Raw genomic sequence first — 10,732 nt, forward strand, 5'->3', positions numbered from 1 at the left:
ACCTAACAAAAAAGAAGAAGTCAGCAAAAAACAGGAAAAAGGAGGTGTTAAAAAAAAAGAATGATTTTAATTTTTGCTTTTCTACAACACTTTTTGTCCTGAAAATAAAAGGTGTAGATGTTTGGATGTTTGCTATGAATAGTGCAAAAAGACTGGCAGAAAAAAAAAATGAATGACTGAGACGAGGGGAGATATATATTCGGTCCAAGAATTTAAGTTGGAAGAGATGCGCTAATTTACATAGTATTGTAAAAAAAAGGGGCGAGGAATGAGCACGAGCGGAAATGAGCATACGCACTTTTTATTGGCTGGAAGTATAAATTACTATGCGACTATGGGGCGGGTAACATGTAGTTACCCGGACTCCCCTATTCCTATTTCAGCAATCTTTTTTTATTGTTATTTTTCCAAATTTATTTTTATCTATTTTTCCAAGGTTCTAGAGGTTTCCTAACAATGGGATTTATTTTTATTAGGAGAGGTATTATTAGTGTCTTCGTGTACTTTGCTCAAAATCTTCCTAATAAGGACAAATTCATTGCCAGTAACTTTTCACGTTTCTATTAATCTACTGTAGAGAACAATTGATTATTGTATTCAATGCATAGATTACTTCAATGTTGACCGTTGGACAGTTCAGAACCATGAAGTGGGGCCTTATCATAAAGTTTACCACATTTCACTTTTGAAAATAAAAATCTACATCTGACAAATTGATTTAGACTTTACGTGAAGTTGCGCAGTATTTTTCAACCTCTTTTCTATTAGGATAGTTTTTCTACCATTTCTGTAGTAACAATGTAGGGGAATACGTAATCCATGCATCGAATATTTCTTACACTCTTATCAATAAAAAGCAGGATTACCTCATATTACTCTGTTAGCTAATACACCAAGCCAATACAAGAAACTTATATTCTGTAGTCAGTTGATAGTTGTACTTGGCGACATTGTTGGCTTGGTAGTGTAACTATATTAGCTTAAATCGAGAATCTTACATACATTTTTAGTTGCAATAGAATTTTGCAGCTTTCTTGCGAAATACATTAGAATTTACATACTCAAAATATGAACAACTGAAATAAATACTAAAAAATTAAATAAATTATATGGAAAAAGAGTCCAGCCCAAAGTTCCCAAAATTGTACGTTAATTAGAATTGAAATTATATATGAAATTAAGCTAATCTATCAGCAAATTTCTGAGCGATACCAAAGACACTCATATCCTGTAAATTATCAGAACTTGAAGTTGTAGATGAGCTATTTGACAAAGGTGTTTTGAAACTAGTATTTAAGGATTCAGGTGATGGCGATGATTCATTTTGCGGAGAAACTCTGGATGAACTACCTTGTGGATTAGTCCAATCATTACGACCGTCATTAAAGTCGAGGGAAACATCCTTATGAGGTGAGAAGTATTTGGCAAAATTCGGATCTTTTTGGTATATTCGACGTTGTTGTTGACGCAGTTGAGCACGCTTAACCGGTTCATTAACATATTTAGCCATTAGATATTCCATAAGTGACTTTCGGAACACTGAATCAAGATTCTTATCATCTGTGAACACCTGTAAACTTTCATTATTAATGATATTATCAACAATTTGATCACTCATGAATTTTGAAAAATTTATCGATAATTCTTGATATAATTCATCAAATTTCTCTTCATCATTTTCAATTCTAGTTCGAATCTTTAAATTCTTATCCATGTATTCCTGATTATAAATTTTCTCAATTAATTCTTCATTAGAGTTCAACTTGTAATCAACGTAGTTCATTAGTTTTAACACACGATTGAATAACTTAATCAAATTGTGATGATTAAGTAGAAAAATTTGATCATTCTTGAACTTATAATAAATATATTGACTAACAGGAACAGCTAGTTTTAAACTAGTAATAAATAACTTGACCGAAATCAATAAAAATGTCTGCAATTTATCTAAAAATAAGTCATTCTCATTATATGATATATCAATGGCATTGGTATTGTCAGAGAATTCCTCTCTTAAGAACTTATAAAGACTCAAACGAGTTGAAGGGTCCAATGTATCAAGGAATAGTTCCATATCCGGACGATTCCCATCTACGAGTTGCGAATTTGATTTAGTAATACGTTCACTTTGTTCATTTCTTTCGGTGTGACTCTCTTCCCCAACTTCAAAATTAGTAGCCGGTCTTTGGATTGGGGTACTTGGTTCAGGCTGACGTAAAGATCCCGAAGCATAAGTATACAGACTGTCTTCAATGGAAGGCGATGGATTGTTATTAGTCTTGTATTTTGAAGGTGAAATGTTATTAGTTTTAAGAATGTCTTTCTTAATAGGAGGTTTCTTTTTCATCAATAAAGAACCGAATGGTACATTGGATAAGAATTTGTTTGTAGCATTAAGAAAAATATAATGTATCAAGCTATACTGATGCTCCTGTTGACGCAGCTGTACATCGACATCATCAATTTGGATTGGACTCAGCATACTTTCTAATTCATCTGAATGATTAATATCATTACCATACTCCTTAAATACAATATCAAGATTATTGATTATTAACTCATCAAATTTGGAATTTTGTTCATTCAAGTATCGCTTAACTCTTAAATTCCGTTCTTCAATGGATTGTTGGTTAGTGCTATTATTATTATTAGCATTACTTTTATTGTCCGAAACTGTTGAAGAAGCTCCAGAGTCTACAAGTGTAGAACTTGCTTCAGCACCAATTGCAGTGAGGGGTTGTAAAAGTTTAGTCTGCTTAGGTTGTAAGTACCTATTATTACTAATCTTTCTGGATTTATTATTGTTCACAACTAATGGATTATGATTCAATTTATTTATACCAAAGTGGTTATGTGCGGGAATAGTATCACAAGTATCAACATAATTGAGATAGTTTGTACCTATATCATCACCAGAAATATCATCTTTAACTTCTTGACCTTGTTCTTCCTGTTGTCGTAATTGACTTAATTCATATTCAATTTCATCAACTTCATCAACTACACCCAATTCATTGATCCGATTATTCATGATTCTAGAATGTATTCTTTCCTTTGGGGATACAGGTAGGACAGATGAATTATCAGAATAATCGTCATTATAAAGATCTTCATCTTCCTCTTCTAGAATTCTATTACCTTCCTCTTCCAGTAGTACCGAAGTTACTACATTTGGAAGATAACTAGACCCCGGAATTCGATTCACTACTGATCGTAGAATATATCTGACCACCATTTCAGCTACTAATTCGTAACAAGTATCCCTGTCCCTGTAATGAAGTCTGTCCAAGTATAATAATCAAATTATCCCTTTAATCTCCAAAAGGATTAGTCAAGAGGGTTATGAAAATAAAAAGAATTCCCCCCATATACACCAGAGTCAATTCCCGGTTCCGGTATATAGTAGAGATCTATACTTTATTTGGCAATTTAGAACACAACAATTTTTTTTTTGGTTGTGAAAAAAATACAATTAAGCTATGTCAAAAAATGCATCACATGCAAGGATTTGGCATGTGACACTAATAATAGAATAATTAAGACTGTAAGTGAATCTTTGAACTTATGTATACAGAAGATCATGAACTGAATTGCAAAATAAATACAAGATCATTTCACGCCGCACGGATATAGAGAAATGGGTAATTTAAAAATCTAGAAACTTAGTGAGAGAACCAGCAAATATTCAATTTAGACTATGCACAGCCCTCAATCAACACTTAGAGATTGTTTAATTTTATCCATAACCCACTTTTAGTTAAAGTTATAGTAAAGTAAATAACTTTCAGTTTTCAGTTTTCAGTTTACAATTTAGAATTTTGAATTTTACATGTTTAAAATGAAAAACCAGTAAAAAGGTTCTGGCTTGCAGTTTTGTTTTTATAGGCTGTGTACAGGCAAATATGACCCGAAAATTAACTACTATGAATATTTGTATGTAATTGAATAATTTGTAAAAGGTGAATCCCATAGAGTACAGAAGCTATAGAATAGATAGATATCCAAATGGCGGATGAGGAGGATATAAATAAAAGTAATAATAATAGTAATAATCCCAAGGATCAATTGACTGGAATTACCGAAGTCGAATTGAATGGTTCTAACGGATCCGAAGCTATAGAAAAGTTAGATCTAGAATTAGCAGTAGAAGATGAACCAGAAGAAGAACTGACAAATGTTGATTCTGCATCCATAAAGTCTACAGATGCCATTCTTGAAACCAATAACGATGATTTAAATACTATTTCAATCAATAGTGCCAAATTAGAGACACCTACTGAAAGAGAGTTAAATCCTGATTTAGATCGATTTATGACTGCTTGTCAAGAAGGTAATATCACTATTGTTAAAGAATTATTATCTAGTGAAAAGGTAAAAGTTAATGATACTTTTAGTGATAGTATTACAGCGTTGCATTGGGCTTGTATAAATAATCGATTAACAATTGTTAAATATCTTGTTAATAATAATGCAGACCCTAATTTCTTAGGTGGTGATTTAAAGGCTTCACCATTACATTGGGCATGTAGAAATGGATTAGTTTATATTGTCGATTATTTAATTTCAAATACTAATGCTGATCCAACGTTAACTGATGATCAAAGTTATAATGCCTTGCATCTAGCCGTTCATAGTTCCAATATTACTTTAATAATTTATTTATTATTGACATGTGTTGATACCAAAAGGATTTATATTGATGAGCCAGATAGTTTTAATAGAACCTGTTTACATTGGGCAGCTTATCAAGGAGATATATTAACTATTAATGCTTTATTAAGATTTGGAGCTGATGTATCAAAAGTTGATAATAGTTTATTTGTCCCAATTCATTGGGCATTCATGAAGGGTTACAAGAGTGTTTTGAAAGCTTTAGTCGAGGCTGGTTCGGATATTCATGCTAAAAATGATCAAGGTAAGGATTGTTTCGGAGTCGCAAAGGATATGAATTGTACGAATACTTGGTTAAAGGTTTTGCATGAATGTGATTTAAATGAGAAATCTAATTGGACTAAGAATAAACATTGGATTAGTCCAAAAACTGGGAAGGTTATAACATTCTTAATTCCTTACATAATCTTACCAATTGGATTTAAGATTTGTTCATTCAGTTCAGGATTTATCATTCCAAAATTTGTATTTTCTATCTTAATTGCATTCGTTACCATATACACAGTTTCCAAATTCTTAATTCCTACTTATTTAATTGATGACAAAGCATTACCAAAATCTCCATTTTTAGCTGGTATCTTCTCAGGAACTGCATTTTGGGCTATTGTTATATTTCTACTTAATATTTTTCCTAAAATCTTCTTTAAACAATTCATTTTCAATTTATTGTTATCTGCATTAATTTCATTATTTGTTTGGTCATTTTTTAAGGCTATGTTCATTAATCCAGGATTTGTACCTACTCCAACAGATCATTCAATTATACTTAGTCAAGTTAAAGATTTGATTAGTATTGGGAAATTTGATACTGATCACTTTTGCGTTAATACATTCATTAGAAAACCTTTGAGATCAAGGTATTCAAGATATAACAAGAAATTGATTGCTAGATTCGATCATTATTGTCCATGGGTATATAATGAGATTGGAGTTAGAAATCATAAGTTATTCATGTCTTTTGTTTACGCATTAAATTTATCTATCTTACTATTCACTTATTTATCATGCAAATATTTCGATTACATGAAAGATCATGAACCTGGAACTAACTATGATTCGGATGATGAAGATAATGGTGTATGTTATTTTCTCTCCGATGACTTATGTTATGGATACAGACAACATCATTTCCATTTCAATTTAATTATATGGTGTTTAATACAATACGTATGGATTGTATTCTTATGTATTGCTCAAACTTTCCAAATCTCAAAGGGGTTAACTACTTGGGAATTCTCAACTTTAGGTAATAAAATTCAATCGAGCAGATTCAATCACTCTACAGTTCCAAGAGATTTAAATGATGATTCTTCTAGTTCAGTAGCACCTAATGGTGGATCATCAAATGGAGCATTTGATACTGGTAATAATAGTCGATCAGAAGATCCTCTTCGGACTTGTTTAAACTTACTTGGTTTGGAACAATTTTTATTAACAATAAAGTTGACTATCAGTTCAATATTCAATCGTCAAAGTGGCACATCTTCAGATTTATCTACCATCAACCAAATCAACGTTCCAACCGACTATGGATTGAAACAAAATTGGTTAGATTTCTGGGTTTTGGGAGATGTAACTTTCAGAAATGTGTTTTACTTGCCAATCGAAGGTGAGAATAACTTGAATGGGCAAGTTGTCGATTACTATAAGTTATATGAGTATCCTGCAAAATCTGCTAGTCAAATAGTTTAGTATAGCAGAGTATAAATAATAATTTAGAACTTAATAGTGTAGTTTAAATAAAAGCGAATTAAAATAGAGGCGTATACTATCAGAAAACCATCAGTTAACTAAATTCTACAGTTAAAATATAATTGAACATAACTAAGCTTATATTCCTTTTCTTTGTCTATGTAAAAAAAAAATCATAAAAAACAACATATGTAGTGGTCGACGAAAACAACAGAGATTAACTATAGTCACTATCAATAGAAATTAATTGGAAATCATAATAATATCAAGATAAAATCATAAATTTCAAATCAAAATCATTTGAATAGTAACTTGTCAGACAGCCACTTGTACCCACCCAAGACTAAGTCCTCCGAAAAGGCATAAAGAAAAGGGTAAAGATCATCGCTCCTTTTTAACAATGAAATATTCACTAGGTGAATTATCATATGAATGTAAAAGGCAAACAATATTGAATAGATGACTGGATTAACAAAGAATCACAGACAAGCAAAATGTAGTTCTCACTTTGAGGGTACAAGGGTATCTCACTCATCAACCAAGTTGGATTCAGTGGCTCTTTTGAAGAGTCAAAGAGGGACGTGACCTATAGAAATGATCCTATGAAGTACGTCGACAAAGAAAAGGAAAAGAAGGGACTTTAAAAACTTTTCTAATTTGGATTTGCTCTCATATTTATACTTCTCATCTTGTGCGGTTAGTCCCAAAAATTTTTTTTCTTCCTGCACATCGACCAAAGACCGGGTAACTTCACCTTAGATTTAATTTGGGGTTGCGATATACCAATTTGGGATCATATACTAAGTAAATCATAAGTGAATTATTAAACTTATATACCTTTATCAGGATATGAAATGTTTAAAAGAGATAATGGCTATTTCAGTAAGATAGAATGTCCCGAGTTCCGAAAGTTTGGACATTGTAAGATTATTAATTGCATATTTAATCATCAAAATCATATTGGATCTACTAATGGTAATGGTAATGGTAATAATGTTAATAATGGTAAACGTAAGTCATTATCCCAATATGAAGGAGATTCCAAAAAACAGAAAGTAGAGAATAGGGAAGCTGACCTTTCACCTATACTATCAAATCATTTAAACATTGATATTGAGACTAGAACTGCCAATATTGAGAAATTAAAGAAATTTATGGAGAAGAATAATGATTATAATCAATCTACTCATATAAATGAACGAGAATTACGATTCTTAGAAACAAGTAAATCTATAGAAGAATATCAGCATAAGATAAATAAATTTGTTGATTCTTCACTGCAATTAAAAGATCCAAAATTCATATTACCTCAAGAAATTAAATTGAATGCTCCAGCTTCAATAGCTACTCGAAAGTTATTTATTCAAAAACTTGTAGATGTTATAAAGAAAAATAACCCCGAGATTCATATTCCAATATTGACAGCCATAGAAGAAGAATATAAAGTAGCATCAACCACATCAACTTCAACATATGATACTTCCATCAAGAAAGTAATTTTTAAATATATGCATCCTGAAAAGGTAAAGAAACCAGTAGAAATTACTCAAGAAGATTTCAAAAATGCACTTAACAAGACAATTATTTCAGAAGATAAACTTAAAGATCATGGATATGTCATGGAAATTCCTGAAGATACTAATCCTAGTGTTAGACGGAAGTGTCACAGGTGTCAAGCTGAATTTAATAGAACAGAAATGCTCGAACCTACACAATGCATTTATCATTCTGGAAAAATACGAAAGAAGGATAGATTTATCAAATACTATGATTGTTGTATGAAAATAGCAGATGATGCAGAATCTGAACCATGTTCTAAGAGTAATCATCATGTATTTTATTGGAATAATCCAGAAGAAATGAATTGGGCAAGACCATTTAAAAGGACTACTGAATTATTTCCTAGTGATGAAACACATAAAAAGAGTTTTGCATTGGGTATAGATTGTGAAATGGGATATACTACTAAAGGGTTTGAATTACTTCGTGTTACTGCTCTTGACTTTTTCACAGGTGAAGAAGTTTTAGATATATTAACACAAGTGGATGGTGAAGTTATTGATCTTAATACAAAATGGTCAGGAGTTGAAGCTATACCACCAGATGCATTAGATTTTAATGATATGCTCATAAAATTAGGAGAAATAATGGATAAAGATACAATTTTAATAGGTCATGGATTAGAAAATGATATGAATGCATTAAGACTTATTCATAATAAAGTTATAGATACAGCCATACTTTATCCAAGACACTCCAATACAAAACGATTCAAATATAGTTTAAAAGATCTTGCATTTAAATATTTGAGTCGAAATATTCAAATTGGAGAGCATGATAGTGGAGAAGATTCTTTAGCTGCAATAGATATAGTAAAGTATTTTGTACATTTAGATTTCAAGAAGCAGAATCCGCACCATAAATAAGTAAATAAGTAAATAAGTAAATAAATAGATTTAGTGCTGTACTATTTAGTACTGTACTAGTTAACATACACAAAATTTTGTTCGAGTGAGCCTCGACCATCAGTTGTTGCATTTGCAGCCGCACTCCCTTTCCCCATAAATTTTATGAGGAGATTTTTCACCCTAGCCAAGATTTAGGGATGAGATATTTAGGGGTATTTTGTACTTAGTTTACCAATTCCGAAGTGGTTACGTCAATCTTTATTCTATTTTATGAACACATATTAAGATTTAATTTATTACCAATATTGGAATTGAATACTATATATCTATATATTTTACATAACAGTCTCTAATATTATCAAATCATATAAGCTAATAATTAACAATGACTATCAAAGCTGTAATTTTAGTAGGGGGTGAAAAGACGGGAACAAGATTTAGACCTTTGTCTATGGAACAACCCAAGGTATTATTTCCAATTGTTGGTAAACCATTTATTTCTCATATAATTGAGAACTTTATTAGTCAATTAGATGGAATTGAACCTTTAGAAATCTTACTTATTGGATTTCATAAGGATGTTTCACTGTTGCAACAATACATTAAGGAAATTTCAGGTAAACATCCATGGGTGAAAATAGTATATAAAGCTGAACCAGGTACTTTGGGTACTGGTGGTGGATTATACTATTTCAGAGATGAAATCTTGGATTCAAATAATGATAAGTTGTTTTATATTAATGGTGATGTTATATGTGATTATCCCTTTAAACAATTACTTGATTTTTATAATAGCCATAATCAGAGCTCAGTAATTTATGGTGTTGATCCAACACAGTTATTAAATAATAATTTGATTGGATTAACTAGTTTGGAACCTGAAGCAAGACAGAAAATATTCAACAAATTTGGTATAATTGTTTCCGATAAGAAGACAAATGAGGTCATTCATTATGTTGAAAAACCAACTACTCAATTTACTTTGGATACAACACATAATGTTTTAATTAATGGAGGTATATATATCTTTAATAAAGATATATTTAAGTATTTAGAAAGAGCTCAATTGGGTAAAAGAAGAGCTTCAAAGATATTTTTGTATGACGATTTAGAATCTGATTCAGTTGATCCAAATTCTCTTAGTTTAGAATTGGATGTATTGAAGATTTTACCTCAAAGTTCTGAACTGAAGTTTTACAGTTTTAACTCTACTAGTTTCTGGTATCTATTAAAGACTCCTATGTCAGCATTATTAGCTAACAGATATTTCTTGGAACAAACAGTTGATAAGGAATCATTAAAAGGAGTTGAAAGTATCATACCACCAGTTCAAGTACTGGATTCAAGTTTAGGATTAAGAGGTGGCTATAAAATTGGTCCTTATGTATCTTTTGGAAAGAATGTCAGTATAGGTAATGGAGTCAGAATAAAGAATTCAATTATTTCTGATAATGTTACTATTGGAGATAATTCTTATATTGTTAATTCTATTATTTCTGAAGGAGTTAAAATTGGTAAATGGTGTAGAATTGAGGGAGAAGCCAGTAAACAATCTGTTCTTAATGATATTGATACTAAGACTAATAGTAATTTGAAATTGGAAAATAATATTGTTATTTTATCAAAGGGAGTTTCGTTAGTAATCAAGTTTTCATTAAGAGTTCTGTTGTTTTACCTCATAAAGAGATTAAATCTGATATTAAGTACGAAGTTATTATGTAAAATATTAAAAATTATGATTGCTTTTACAACTGTTGTTTTGTCTTCTTTATATATGCATACAATAAACGAATATATATATATATATATAAATAATTATACGTTAGGGAAGTAATTTATATCTTGAATTTTTGTATTCTGCATTAGTTCGCTTGCAAGTAGCTGATCTTCCCAGGTGACAATAGAATGTACCATTTAAAGGAAGATTAATCTTAAAACTTTCTATTATAGAACCATCAAAA

The 10,732-nt window shown here is 30.8% G+C and overlaps 4 protein-coding genes across 4 annotated transcripts; 3 read left to right on the forward strand and 1 right to left on the reverse strand. All coding sequences in view use genetic code 12, as the record gives it.

The window, feature by feature from the left end:
- Window positions 1-1,015: 1,015 nt before the first annotated feature.
- RJT21DRAFT_125702 (uncharacterized protein) lies at window positions 1,016-3,408 on the reverse strand. Its single transcript, XM_064882835.1, has one exon. The coding sequence runs from the start codon at window positions 3,233-3,235 to the stop codon at window positions 1,178-1,180; it is 2,058 nt and encodes a 685-aa protein (XP_064739969.1). The 5' UTR covers window positions 3,236-3,408; the 3' UTR covers window positions 1,016-1,177.
- Window positions 3,409-3,812: 404 nt separating this feature from the next.
- Window positions 3,813-6,491, forward strand: AKR1 (palmitoyltransferase). Its single transcript, XM_064881381.1, has one exon. It carries the CDS (start codon window positions 4,006-4,008, stop codon window positions 6,361-6,363), a length of 2,358 nt encoding a protein of 785 aa, XP_064739970.1. The 5' UTR covers window positions 3,813-4,005; the 3' UTR covers window positions 6,364-6,491.
- Window positions 6,492-7,100: 609 nt separating this feature from the next.
- Window positions 7,101-8,864, forward strand: REX3 (RNA exonuclease). Its single transcript, XM_064881382.1, has one exon. It carries the CDS (start codon window positions 7,218-7,220, stop codon window positions 8,787-8,789), a length of 1,572 nt encoding a protein of 523 aa, XP_064739971.1. The 5' UTR covers window positions 7,101-7,217; the 3' UTR covers window positions 8,790-8,864.
- Window positions 8,865-9,027: 163 nt separating this feature from the next.
- PSA2 (Psa2p) lies at window positions 9,028-10,610 on the forward strand. The gene has a single exon (XM_064881383.1). It carries the CDS (start codon window positions 9,157-9,159, stop codon window positions 10,603-10,605), a length of 1,449 nt encoding a protein of 482 aa, XP_064739972.1. The 5' UTR covers window positions 9,028-9,156; the 3' UTR covers window positions 10,606-10,610.
- Window positions 10,611-10,732: the final 122 nt, after the last annotated feature.

This window comes from Scheffersomyces amazonensis, assembly GCF_036850825.1.
Source record: "Scheffersomyces amazonensis strain UFMG-HMD-26.3 chromosome Unknown RJT21scaffold_2, whole genome shotgun sequence".
Taxonomy (NCBI): Eukaryota; Fungi; Ascomycota; class Pichiomycetes; order Serinales; family Debaryomycetaceae; genus Scheffersomyces; species Scheffersomyces amazonensis.